Below are 13754 nucleotides of genomic sequence, written 5' to 3' on the forward strand. Positions count from 1 at the left end.
CAACATTCAAGGGCCTCTCGACCCCGGCCCCCACTCCCCTCCCTGCAAATTGCTTGTTCTGGCCCCAAAGGCCACTCAGCAAACACACCCCACTCTCCCTGGCCCCCACCCAGGCCTCTGCCAGACCAACCTCACTGCCTCCCTAACCCCACATCCTCCAACCTATCTCCCTGTCAAATCCCACCCATCCTATTAAGAAGCTGGCTAGTGCAGGGATTTCCCTGGTGGCATAGTCAATAAAATTCCACCTGCCAATGCAGAGGTAACAGGTTCGCTCCCTGGTCTGGGGAGGTCCCACGTGCCGCGGAGCAACTAAGCCCGTGCGACACAATTACCGAGTCTGCGATCTAGAGCCCGAGCTCTAGAGAAGCTACTGTAATGAGAGGTCTATGTGCTGCAACCAGAGAAAAGCCCGAGCAGCAACAAAGACCCAGCGCAGCTCACAAGTAAACAAAAGGAAAATCACCAACAACTGGCTCCTGCAAACGGGGCTGGAGAGAGGCCTGGCGGAGCCGGGTACAAGAGCGTCTACACGCCTCTGACTCAGATCCTAACTTTTCTTTGGGCCTCAGACCTGCGCACTGGGAGGCGGTGCAAAGATATTCAGTTTCAATCGAGTCAATGTAGGCTCGAACGAAATCAGACAGGCACGAGGCTCTGTGGAGGTTCTCTGCGACACCAGAGGGAGCAGAGTGCTCGAGATGAGGAGTAAATACGTGACTAGGCAGAGGAAGGAATGTGGCTTTAAAGACTTCCCTGGCAGCCCAGTGGTTAAGACTCCGTGTTCCCAAGGCAGGGGCCCTGGGTTCGATCCCTAGTAGGGGAACTAGCTCCCACAAGCTGCACTCAACTAAGACCCAGCACAGCCAAATAAATTAAAAAAAAAAAAAAGGAATGTGGCTTTAAAGAATTATATCCTTGAGATATGAGTTCAAATCAGATGAGTATAGCTATTTGATATTACTTCTATTCTACCCCAGTTTATCACCTAAGTGTTCAAATTTCTTTATTGCTTTATAAACTCTAAAGACTTACAGTAAGCTTGTACTTTTTAACAGCTTTACTGAGATAATTCACATAACATATAACTCACCCATTTCAAGCACACAATTCAATGTATTTTAACATATTCTCAAAACAATACATCCAGCACCACAATCAACTTTAGAACATCTCATCACCCCAAAAAGAAACCCTGTTCCCATTCCACTCTCCTCCCAGCCTCTGGGAACCAATAATCTACTGACACTTTCTGTCTCCACAGGCTTGCCTGTCCTGGACATTTCATACGCATGGAATCACGTAACGTGTGGCCCTTTGTGCCTGGCTTCTCTCATTTAGCTTAATGTTTTCAAGGCTCACGCATGTTGGAGTACATATCAGTACTTCTTTCCTTATTACGGCTCAATAATATTCAAATGTATGGCTATACCATACTTTGTAATCCATATATCAGCTTGATGGATACGTGGATCATTTCCACTTTTCTCTACCATGAATAATGCTGCTGTGAACACCTATGTACAAGTTTTTGTGTGGCGATGTTTCATTTCTCTCGCATAGATGCTTTCTAGGAATGGAATTGTTCGGTCATAAATACCTTGTATTTAAGACAAAATTCTACTCCTGCCTCAAAGGTCATGGCGGGGGGGGGGGTGGTGTGTGTGTGTGTGTGTGTGTGTGTGTGTGTGTGTGTGTCCCAGGAGGATGACCTGGGAGCCCCACCCCATCAGGTTTGGCAGAATCTGTACAAGTCCTTGGAGGTGGCAAACCCCAGTCCTCTGACAGCCTAGCCTCCGTGGCTGAGAGGGCAACAGGCAGGGAGGCCAGGGGTCTCCAAACGGAGGAAACAGGCTGCAAGTGTCAGACATTTTTTATCTCTCTCTTAAGCAGCAGGAGGAAATAAACTACAAGTGTCAGATTTTTTTCCCCTTCTCTATACAAATTTAAAAGGTTTCTCTTACAATTCTGTGTTGCCATAAGGACACCTGGCTCCTCCTGAACTTAACTCTTCTCAAACCTTGAGCTAACCAACGCGTTTTCCTTATGGAAATGCTTTTCTTAAGCTATGTTAATGAACTATGCATTTACCCTAGATTCTGTCTTTCTTCAAGACGGTTCGCACTAGGACTCAGAACCGGTAAGGGTCAACAAACCAGTATGTTTTACTGATACACTGTTCTCCTAACCTATGTTAACGAACCTATATATTTACTTGGAAACCTATCTTTCTTCAAGATTCATGTCATGTTTTACGCCCGGGATGACTCACCTTGCGCCCATTATCTCAAACTGCATGTTGTGGGTGAGGGGCCTGGTGCCAGGCTCTGAGTTTTGAGACATTCCCTTTCTCTAATTAGCAGCCTGTAGCCACACAACATCCGGCTGAACACTAGCAGAGGTGCACTCTTTCTGCCCCTTCTGATGTCTCTGTCAGAAGCTTTCTCTCTCTTTTATACTTTAATAAAATTTTATTACACAGAAGCTCTGAGCAATCAAGCCTGTCACTGACCCCGAATGAATTCCTCTCCTCCAGAGGCCAAGAATCCTGGCGTCTTTCACGGCTCAGCAACAACCTTTCAGAGGCAGCCTTCAGGGTGTCCTGTCCTGGCCCCAGCCCTCCCCCTGCTTCCCCCCGACCCATTCAGCCCTCGCAGCAGCCCAGAGTGGGTACCTTGCCTGTAGAGCGCAGCAGCATAACGGGACGTGTTACTGGTGGTCTGGGAAGAGCAGAACGTCTGCTTGTCCATCAGCTTCCTAGAAGCACAGGGAGAACGAGGGTCAAGGGGAAGGAAGCTCAGGCCTGGGCCTGGAGGCACAGCCCCCTGCACCCCGACACCTGAACTCCAACAGCCAGAGACCAAGGCCGCACGTGATGCAGGAGGGGCGCTGGGATGAGGAAACTCAACTGTGGCCCAAGAGACACGCAGCAGATGGGAGCTCCCTCTCCCATCAAGGGGCCAGCTTTCCTCTCGGCCCAGTTAGAACTTGGTCAGAGGAGCCATCTCAGGAGGGAAGACGACTTCCCTGGGGACGAGCCCGTGCCAGGCCCAGTCATGCAAAGATGAGCCACTGGTGGGGAGCCCAGCTGTGGGGCACAGGGCCTCGGTGTCGCTGAAGGCCGTGGAAGGCTCATATTTGAAGAAAGCGAAGCTCGGCACCCTCGGGGCCCAGGGCACTCACGAGGAATACGTGCTGGTCTCATCAGCGCAGGCCCCATCCACGTTCAGCGCAATCTGCTCCCCTTTGCTGCGGCAATAGTTGGGATTCAGCGTGTCGATGGCCATCTCAAGTTCTACCTGGAGGCACCAAGCACCCCCACCAGCTATGGGGACCCCGAGGCACAGCGCTCAGGGGATGCCCCAGCCCCACCACACCCACCTCCTAACCTCAGTCTCAGGACTGACACCATCCCTCCCCGAAGGCCCCTGGACTTCAGTCCACACAAAGGCTACAGACCCACATTCCAAGAGAAGGGCCTGAGTGCTTTTTTTGGAGGGGGTTCATGTAGTTTTGCTTGCCGCCACATTCCACTCCCCAAAGTCTACATTAGGTACCCACATTTAAACATCAAGAGCTTTTCTCTTTTCCTTATTTCCAACTTCCTTTCAAATGTCAGCAGAATTTGCAATGCTGGTGTAGCTTTTTACATGACAATGGGCTCAGAGCTGCAGCTGCCTGAGGACAGGCCGGTCTCCCGGTCCCTGTCACCCCAGCCCTGAGAGGCAAGAGATTCCCCATTCCGGGCCCTCTTCACACTGGCCCTGCCCTGTGAACTTGAGTCCACCCCGGCCCGTGTTCTAATTCAACGCAGGCCTTACTCCTGCCTGGCCCTCTGGAGCTGCCCACCCCCTTTCTTTCTGGAAGTTTCCTTCTGCAGCTCTCAAGGCCCTGCAAGTTGCTGGATTTCTTCCTTACTCTCCAATCACTCCTCTGGGCTTCTTCAGCTCCCACTCTATCACCTCTCCCATCCCTTCTCCTCCGCCCAGGACGCCAATCCCACCTTCTGCTGCTTGGGCTTGATCTTGGCTGAGAGGTGCGGAATGTCATCATACGTCATCGAGGCTGGACGCACGGGGTACTGGGGAAGGGAACGGAGCCGTCAGTCCACCCTGCCCGGCCCTGCCCAGAGCTGGGCTCTAGGGGCGCTGGCCAAGAATCAATAGCTACTCTCCACTCCCGCCCCAGACTGGAGGCCCCCACTGGTCCTGCATCCCATCTCACTGGCTCCAGCTAGCCTCCTTCCAAAGAGCCACTTTTGCACATCCGAGGGACATGCCCAAGCATTAGGAACCCCAACAGGCCCCAGCACGCATGGCCCTACGGCCCCTAGGAACCCAGCATAATGCCATGGGAGTCAAGAGTAAGGGTCCAAAGTCTTAACTGCTCATTTACAGGCCACCCAGGTGGAGAAAGACAAGTAAAATGAGACCACAGGAAGCAAAAAGGGAAAACAAAAACTGCTCGCTGCAGAAGCAACTGCCACAAAGGATGCTGTGGCCTTCAAACCCTCTGCCCCTGCAGCCACTCCCCCTACAGGGCACCCTAAGGGCACTCAGGAAGGAGAAAACAGGGTACCCGACAGTTAAGGTGCAGAACAAAGGAGCAATTTCAAAGAGCCCAGGCTGTTCCCACTTCCCACACACAGAGAAGCTGTTTGTTTGCAAAAACTCCTATCTACCCTCTCCTCCCTTATCTCTTCAAAATAGTCCTGCAGGGCTGTCTGAGAGGCTCTCTCTGGGCTTTCCTCTTCAGTACTTCTGCTGAACCAAATATAATTCTCATTCAACTGTTAGGTTGTGCTTTTTTTTTTTTTCCAGTCAACAGATCTATGGGAATCGCTATCCCATTCTCTCTCCTTCTGCTGATGGGTGGTGGTGGTGGTGAGTCAGTCGCTAAGTCATGTCCAACGACCCCATGGACGGTAGCCTGCTAGGCTCCTCTATCATGGGATTCTCCAGGCAAGAATACTGGAGTGGGTTGCCATTTCCTTCACCAGGGGATCTTCCTGACTCCGGAATCAAACCCGGGTCTCCTGTGTTGCAGGCAGATTCTTTACAGGCTGCAGGCTGATGCGTGGGCTTTTCCATAAGGTTGGAAGGGAGTCGGTCTGCCAACTGACCTGCTCAGAGAGGCCTCTCTGGGCCCCCGTGTCAGCAGGTATGAAGTTACTTTGCATCACACACGAGTGTACTGCTCTCAAATCGCTTCTTTTGCTCTGAACAAAGAAGACCGTGGTAACATCCTTCCTCACAGACCCACTTTTCCTTTCTTTCTCCCGTGCTGTACGCACACCGCTGGGGGGATGGATGGATGAGTCACGGTTTGGACTCACTCTCAAAAGACTGTGGCCAACGCTGTGAGAAGCACAACAGCCTCCAGAAGGAGCCTGGCAGAGGTGTGGCACTGCGTAAAGTAAACCCTCCTTTGGAGGCCATCTGAGATCAGTTAGCTAGATTCTAGCCCAAGGAAATGGCTGTTCCCTAAAAGCTCTCTTAAATAGCAATAGAGTGACTCCTCCCCGCTTCCTGGGCTGGAGCTCAGGTCCAGAAGCAGCCTGGAGCACAACTGGTCTGGACTGGGCCTGGAGCTGGGACAGACTTGCCCATGACAGCCCGGGAGGGCCCCTGGTCTGCGAAAATCCAGGGCAGCCCTGTGACCTCCTGACCGCTGGGAAGGGTGGTGGGGAAGGGAGCGGATCTGGAATCAGACAGTCCTCACTCTGCCACTTGCTCCTCGTGTGCTCAGACAAGCTCCTTGCCTCCCAGGACCACCAGGAACAGGGAATGAGGCAAACGGAGCCAAGGCCCAGCACGGGGCCTGGTGCCCCAGGAACTGGCACCACCACCGGGCCCATCACTCTGCAGTCAGTCGAGGAAGCAGGCGCAGAAAGCCCCGAACAACAGCCCCAGCCCCCCGGGCCCAACGCTGGGTCTCTCCCCAGCACACCGGCACATGCCAGGAGGGAGCTGCCGCCCTGTCCCAGGCCCCTTGTGTGAGTTCCTACCCTCCCTGGGCCTTTTTCTCACATGCAGCACGTGGACAAAAATACTGGGTTGGCCAAAAAGTTCGTTTGGGTTTTTCCATAAGACTTTATGGGGAAAACCTGAACTAATTTTTTGACCAACCCAATACTTAATAATCTTATTGCTGGGAATATAAATTTCCTCAAAATATTAAACATAGCTTTCACAGGTTACAGCAATTTCAAAACAAATGAAAACCTCTCCACACAAACACCTGGGACAGGAATGTTCATAGCAGCATTATGCATGATAGCCAAAACATGACAACAACCCAGATGCGCATCAGCTGATGCACGGAGAAATAAAACGTGGTATACATGTCCATACAATGGGGTATGTTCATCCATAAAAAGAAATGAGGTACTCATACACATTCTAACAAGAGAGAATCTTGAAAATATCTCGCTAAACAAAGGAGCCAGGCACAAAGGTCACGTATTACATGACTCCATCTATATGAAATGTCCAGAAAAGGCAAATCTATAGACAGAAAATAGGTTAACGGTTGCCTAGGACGGGGCGGGGGGCGGGGGGGGGGCGGGGGATGGGACGACAAACACTTCCTAAAATAGACTGGTGCTGGTGGTACAACTCTGTGAACAGACTAAAATTCACTGCATTTACACTTAAATGCGGGAATTCCATGGGTGTGAACCAGATCTCAAGAAATTACAATAATAATAACCACTACAGGCTACTGTGGGATGAGATGAGTTTACATATGTAAAGTGCTTTGAATGATTCCTGCAGACAGTCTAGGGTTACAAGGAGGAGTGACCAGGATTAAACTATTGGCCCAGGGGCTTCCCTGGTGGTCCAGTGGTTAAGACTCTACATTTCCAGTATAGGGGGTCCAGGGTTCGATCCCTGGTCTGGGAACTAGATCCCCATTCCCCAACTAAGACCTGGCACAAGCAAATAAAAAACTACTGGCCCAGCAAAGAGGGGAGGGGTTGGCTGATGCGGCCCTGGAGCTGCCGCATAAAGCCCCTTCCTGAGTCTCAACTACGGCAGCAGCATCATTCGTGGTGCTAATGTTGTACCAGGCAGCGTTCTAAGCACTTTAATAAGGACACACTTGATTCCCATGAGGACCCTATCAGGCAGGTATTATTATTATCACCACTGTGCAATTGAAGAAACTGAGGCACAGATTTGTTTTTAAGGAACTTGCCCAAGGACTCACAACCGAGCCTCACTACCAGCAGGCTGTCCCCAGGCCCGAGCTCCATCCAATACACTGTTCTCTTAGGGCTGTCTTGGTTTTTCCATCTTTGAAATTAGAGACTATTACTGATCCATCCACGAAAGCAAAGAGACTGTCTTAGCACACCCTCTGTGCCAAGAATTCTAAGCAACTGGAGGTTCCACATTGTTCCTTGTCTATCACTTACTGTGTCTCCCCCCCTTACCTTTATGTCTCATAATTACCTGAAACAGGTAGAGCTTCTCTGCCAGACTTTTGGCCAAGTACACGTCGATCTAGGAACAAGAGAAAAAGACTTAACCAGGAGACAGAACTCAATGCCCAACCTGCCCCGGGCACATGCTTGCTCCTCAGATTTCAAGGATAGTGGCCCTGAGGCAGTCTGGGGGAAGAAGAAATAGCTCAACTGATGCTAAAAGCAAAGGGGACCACATCTCCAACCTGGGTATGTCCCCCGCCCAGTTCACTATACCCCAGTGAAAATGTATTCCCTGAGGGTGCCCAGATCAGGTGCATCCTAGAGGGACCAATGAAATGCTTTTCTGACGAGCAAGGGGCAGGGGAGGGCCTCCCCCATGCCCTCTACCTCCCATCCTGGGCTGGCCTGTCTTAAGGTGGTCTGACTGGCCCTACTTTCTTTTCAACCCTCCTGCCCCTGCCGCACCTGGCAGTTTACCTTCCTGCTCCCTAGCTCTTCCTATGAACCATGGCCTCTCCCACCCCCAGGCCTTAAGGATGAGAGAAGGCTCATCAGGCACGGGGAGGCACACGTGGAGGAAATGGCATGTGCAAAGGCCCAGTGGCTCTAGGATGCGTCTTAGTCTGGGCCGACTCTGGAACCACCCCTTCCTTACCAGTCTTACACACCCTAAGCTTCCCACGGGAGGGAGCACTGCCTGGCTCACTGCGTCACAGTCCCCAGCACGTAACGGATTCAGCGAACAGCTGCTAAATGACCGAATCTGGGTAAGCCCACGCATTCAATAGTCGCTGAGTATTAGTTGCCAGGCACTGAACTTGGCTTTGCAGACACAGTGGTGAATAGAACAAAATCCCTGTCCTGAAGAGGCTTACACTCTAGCAGAAAAAGACTTATGTGTAGGGGCTGAGAAGTGCTGTGGCCAAACGCAAGGCATGGCCAAAGTAAAGGGCTAGGGAGGGCGTGCACAAGAACGTCACGTGAGGCAGGCTGGTCAGGGAATCCTCTCTGATAAGGCGATGCTGGATCAGACACCTAAAGGAAGTGAGGCGGTCAGCCAGGCAGGTACGAAGAAGAGGGTTCCAGGTAGAGAGGAAGCCAATAGGTCCCTGGCTGGCCTGAGGATGGATGGAAGGGACCCTGCCCTGGCAGTTACCTCCTGTACGACTGGGTCATCCTCTTCATTGGCCATACTAGGGGGGAGCCAGCCACGTGGTCCTCGGACTTGATCTGCAAGGACAGCAAGAGGCCTGTCAGTCATTCAACCAACACACCTGGACACCCGTTCTGTAACCAGTCCTGCTCTGTGAAGGAGAAGCCTGAGGCAATCAGAAACAGATCTTATTCCTGTATCTCTCATGGAGTCAAAAGTGGACAGCCCACATCATTTTTGCTGACATACCCCATCAATGAAAACAATACAAAGTAACAACAACAACAAAAAAGCAGGCAGAAAGCACTAAGCAGTGGGTTGCACCCGGTGGACTCAAGACATCACATGTGAATTACACCCACCGGAAAGGGTAAATGACTAGCCTCAGGGGTTTTCTGACCAACTGACAAAGAAGAATTCACCACCAGGCAAGAAGATGGTGGCTGGCTGGTCCACAGCCACAAAGAAAACCCTTGGAAAGTAATCGGGTGCCGTGGGGAACCTTTAGAGAGCCCGATGTGCAGCAGGAAGAGCAGACAGTCCCAAGGCCTGGATCCCAGGGTGACTCCGTCTCTGATAGCTGATTTCCAAGCTGACTTTAAACCCAACCCCAAGTGAGATGACCTCCTTTCTGTGATTTTCTGTGTGTGTGTGTGTATGTCTAAAAATGACCCTCTTCACATACATACTCTTCTCTCACCGGTCCCCATTTAATCACAAAGAGACTGGAACTCAGACACTGTTTTGTGTTTTACCAAAGCCACACAGGAAGCACGAGGACCAAGAAGACATCAACACCACCCAACTTCAGGTCTCAGTTAGAGTTCGGGGAGTTCGGGGAAGGGAAGGGGAGTTTGGGCTGGGTCTTGAAGGACAGAAGGATTTGGACAAGCCAGGACAGCAGAGGGGAAGAGGGACTCCAGGCAACAGGAAGCACTTCAGGTATGTGGAGGAGAGAAGGCAGGTCTCCATGGTGGAGGGTGAGTCCACTGTCCCTCAGTATCGGTTGGGGAAGGGGTGAGCGGTCGGGTAGGGGGAATATTGGGGGAATATCTTACAGAAGATGGCATGGCACTTGGATATAACTTAAGCATATTCTATACTTTAAATCATCTTTGTGCTTACTCACTCAGTCGTGTCCGACTCTGAGACCCCATGGACTGTAGCCCACCAGGCTCCTCTGTCTGGGGATTCTCCAGGCAAGAATATAGGACTGGGTTGCCATGCCCTCCTCCAGGGGATCTTCCCAATCCAGGGACTGAACCCAGGTCTCCTGCCTGGCCAGTGCATTCTTTATCAGCTGAGCCACCATGGAAGCTCTAAATCACCTGTTACTAATAATAGCTAATACAATGTAAATGTTATGTAAAAACTCATAAATACAATGTAAATACTATGTAAATAGTTGCCAGGGGCAAGGCAAATGTACTTTCTTTCTGAGGTTAGCTGAATCCAGGAACCTGGAGGTCTGACTATAATTCACCTTCACATTCCTAAAGGAAGGACATGCTCAGTTAGAAAGGCATCTGGGCAGACTTTCCTGGTGTTCCGATGGTTAAGAAACTGCCTGCCAAGGCAGGGGACACGGGTTCCATCCCTGCTCTGGGAACTAAGGTCCCACGTGCCAAGAGGCAGCTGAGCGCGTGTGCACCACACCTACTGAGCCCGAACACCTAAACTACTGAAGCCCACATACCCGAGAGCCAGCGCTCTGCAAGAGAGGCCTCGCCTGGCACTGCAGCCAGAAAGCTGCTTCTAGTAGCCACAACTAGACAAAGCCCGCAGGCAGCAGCAAAGACCTAGGGCAGACCAAAAATAAATAAATAAGGCACCTGGACAGCCTCTGATCTCAGCCTTTCCCAGACCTCTTTCTTTTGTAAGCCCAGCTCAATTTTTGTCTAATCCACTTAACATTGGAATGGTTTAATATTTAAAAGAGCATCCATACTTTCACCACGGGATTCAATGGCATCTAGGCCCCTGTCCTAGCCACCATGCAAAGTCATCTTGTTTATTCCAGATACACATTCCAGACACTAACAAGGCTCAGGCCGAAGCACTGGTGTCATCCTCGACGTTTCTCTTCCTCTCATCCCACACCAGCAAATCCTGTAAGCTCCACCTTCAAAGCATGCCAAGCATCTGGGCACTCCCACTGCCACCTCCAGCTCCTGCCCGCTTTAGAGCAGCAGCCTCCTAACTGGCCTCCCTGCTTCCACCTTGAACCCATTGCTAGCGATCACATTACTCCTTCCCCTTAAGTCTCCCCATATCACCAGAAATAAAAGCCAACATCACTTCCATCCCATGCGAGGCCCTAAACAACCCCTTCCTGACCCTCTTCGTTTCAGACCTTATCTTCCACAGGCCTCCCCCCTTCCCCAATCCCACCTCTGGGTCTCTGTCACTGCTCCACTGGCCCCCATAACCTCACAGCACCCTCCTTCACCTCTTTCCAGTTTTTGCTCAGACTCTACCTCATGGCTGAGGCTTTCCCTGCCCACCCAGTTAAAACCACAATATCCCCCCAGCCAGTTCCTTCTCCACAGCACGTATCACCACGCGACAGTTTACAGCTTCGTGTTAATCATCCATCCCCACCCCCACCACCACGCAGTGGTAAACTAGACGGAGGCCGAGATTTTCATCTATTGTGTCCCTTGCGGTACCTGCAGAACAGCAACCTGAGGTCAAACTGCCAGCGTTCGTTGGATAATAGAGAAAGCAAGGGAATTCCAGAAAAACATCTACTACGGCTTCATTAACTACGCTAAAGCCTTTGATTGTGTGGATCGCAGCAAACTGTTTAAAATTCTTACAGATGGAAATACCAGACCACCTTACCTGTCTCCTGGGAAGCCTGTATGCAGAACAAGAAGCAACAGTTAGAACCTCACAAGGAACAACTGACTGGTTCAAAATTGGGAAAGGAGTACGTCAAGGCTGTATATTGTCACTCTATTTATTTAACTTCTATGCAGAGTCCATCATACAAAATGCCAGGCTGGATGAATCACAAGCTGGAATCAAGACTGCAGGCAGAAACAGTACAGCTTCAGATATGCAGATGATACCACTCTAATGGCGGAAAGTGAAAAGGACTAATGACCTTCTTTCTTTATGAGGGTGAAAGAGAGTAAAAAAGTTGGCTTAAAACTCAATATTCAAAAAATGATCATGCCATCTTGTCCCATCACTTTCTGGCAAATAGAAGGTGAAAAAGTGGAAGCAGTGAGATTTTCTTTTCTTGGGCTCCAAAATCTCTGAGGATGGTGACTGCAGCCATGAAATTCGAACACCCTTGCTCCTTGGAAGGAAAGCTATCATTCCCCCACTCAAAACTCTTCAGCTGTCACACAGGATAAAATCCAAATTCCTTTCCATGGCCCCAGGGTCCCATATGATCTTGCTGGGCCTCCAACAAGCTAAGCCCCAGCCAGTCTCAGGAACTTTGCACATCAACTATTTTCCTCAGGTCTTTTCAAAAAAGGCTGGCTCCTTTTCACTAGATATCACCATCCCACCCCCTCCAGGAACAGACAAGTTTCCCTGACCATTCACCTTAAAGGTCCCCACCCCTCACCCAGTTCTCAGATCAGATCGATCAGTCGCTCAGTCGTGCCCAACTTTTTGCGACCCCATGAATCGCAGCACGCCAGGCCTCCCTGTCCCTCACCAACTCCCGGAGTTCACTCAGACTCACACGTCCATCGAGTCAGTGATGCCATCCAGCCATCTCATCCTCTGTCGTCCCCTTCTCCTCTTGCCCCCAATCCCTCCCAGCATCAGAGTCTTTTCCAGTGAGTCAACTCTTCGCATGAGGTGGCCAAAGTACTGGAGTTTCAGCTTTAGCATCATTCCTTCCAAAGACATCCCAGGGCTGATCTCCTTCAGAATGGATTGGTTGGATCTCCTTGCAGTCCAAGGGACTCTCAAGAGTCTTCTCCAACACCACAGTTCAAAAGCATCAATTCTTTGGCGCTCAGCCTTCTTCACAGTCCAACTCTCACATCCATACATGACCACAGGAAAAACCATAGCCTTGACTAGACGGACCTTTGTTGGCAAAGTAATGTCTCTGCTTTTGAATATGCTACCTAGGTTGGTCATAACTTTCCTTCCAAGGAGTAAGCGTCTTTAAATTTCATGGCTGCGGTCACCATCTGCAGTGATTTTGGAGCCCAGAAAAATAAAGTCTGACACTATTTCCACTGTTTCCCCATCTATTTCCCATGAAGTGATGGGACCGGATGCCATGATCTTCGTTTTCTGAATGTTGAGCTTTAAGCCAACTTTTTCACTCTCCTCTTTCACCTTCATCAAGAGGCTTTTTAGTTCCTCCTCACTTTTTGCCATAAGGGTGGTGTCATCTGCATATCTGAGGTTATTGATATTTCTCCCGGCAATTTTGATTCCAGCCTGTGTTTCTTCCAATCCAGCGTTTCTCATGATGTACTCTGCATATAAGTTAAACAAGCAGGGTGACAATATACAGCCTTGACATACTCCTTTTCCTATTTGGAACCAGTCTGTTGTTCCATGTCCAGTTCTAACTGTTGCTTCCTGACCTGCATACAGATTTCTCAAGAGGCAGATCAGGTGGTCTGGTATGCCCATCTCTTGAAGAATTTTCCACAGTTTATTGTGATCCACACAGTCAAAGGCTTTGGCATAGTCAATAAAGCAGAAATAGATGTTTTTCTGGAACTCTTTTGCTTTTTCCATGATCCAGCGGATGTTAGCAGTTTGATCTCTGGTTCTTCTGCCTTTTCTAAAACCAGCTTGAACATCAGGAAGTTCACAGTTCACATATTGCTGAAGCCTGGCTTGGAGAATTTTGAGCATTACTTTACTAGCATGTGAGATGAGTACAGTTGTGCGGTAGTTTTGAGCATTCTTTGGCATTGCCTTTCTTTGGGATTGGAATGAAAACTGACCTTTTTCCACCCAGTTCTAGTCACTACCAAATCCCTGTTTTACTTCTTTCAAGGTTCTTATCATAACTTGGAATTACCTAGTCTATTTACTTAAGTGTTGTCTGTCTTCTGCCCTACAATGTATGCTCCATGAGCGCCCTCAGTGCTTTAACCATAAAACAGAGATGATTTAATTTACTTTGCGGAGTTGATACGGGCATTATTATCTTTTTAAAAAATTCATCCTGTTCTC

The 13754-nt window shown here is 49.9% G+C and overlaps 1 protein-coding gene across 10 annotated transcripts in view; it reads right to left on the bottom strand.

Annotated features, from left to right (window-relative positions):
• Positions 1-13754, bottom strand: part of POLR3E (RNA polymerase III subunit E) — a 33634-nt gene that overhangs the window by 16897 nt on the left and 2983 nt on the right. For 9 of the 10 annotated variants that reach the window (XM_086375344.1, XM_086375342.1, XM_086375338.1 and 6 more), the window contains 5 exons: positions 8589-8662; positions 7458-7508; positions 4004-4081; positions 3184-3299; positions 2675-2757 (listed from right to left, as the gene is read on the bottom strand). In XM_086375344.1, coding sequence (XP_086231470.1) covers positions 2675-2698 — 24 coding nt within the window. In that variant the 5' untranslated portion in view covers positions 2699-2757; positions 3184-3299; positions 4004-4081; positions 7458-7508; positions 8589-8662. Of the gene's footprint in view, positions 1-2674; positions 2758-3183; positions 3326-4003; positions 4082-7457; positions 7509-8588; positions 8663-13754 lie in introns of those variants that run through there. The other variant, XM_086375340.1, reaches the window with a different exon arrangement.

The sequence above is a fragment of the Bos grunniens genome, chromosome 25 (genome assembly GCF_055505025.1).
Source record: "Bos grunniens cultivar Pamir isolate PY7600 chromosome 25, Bosgru_T2T1.0, whole genome shotgun sequence".
In the NCBI taxonomy this organism is placed as follows: domain Eukaryota; kingdom Metazoa; phylum Chordata; class Mammalia; order Artiodactyla; family Bovidae; genus Bos; species Bos grunniens.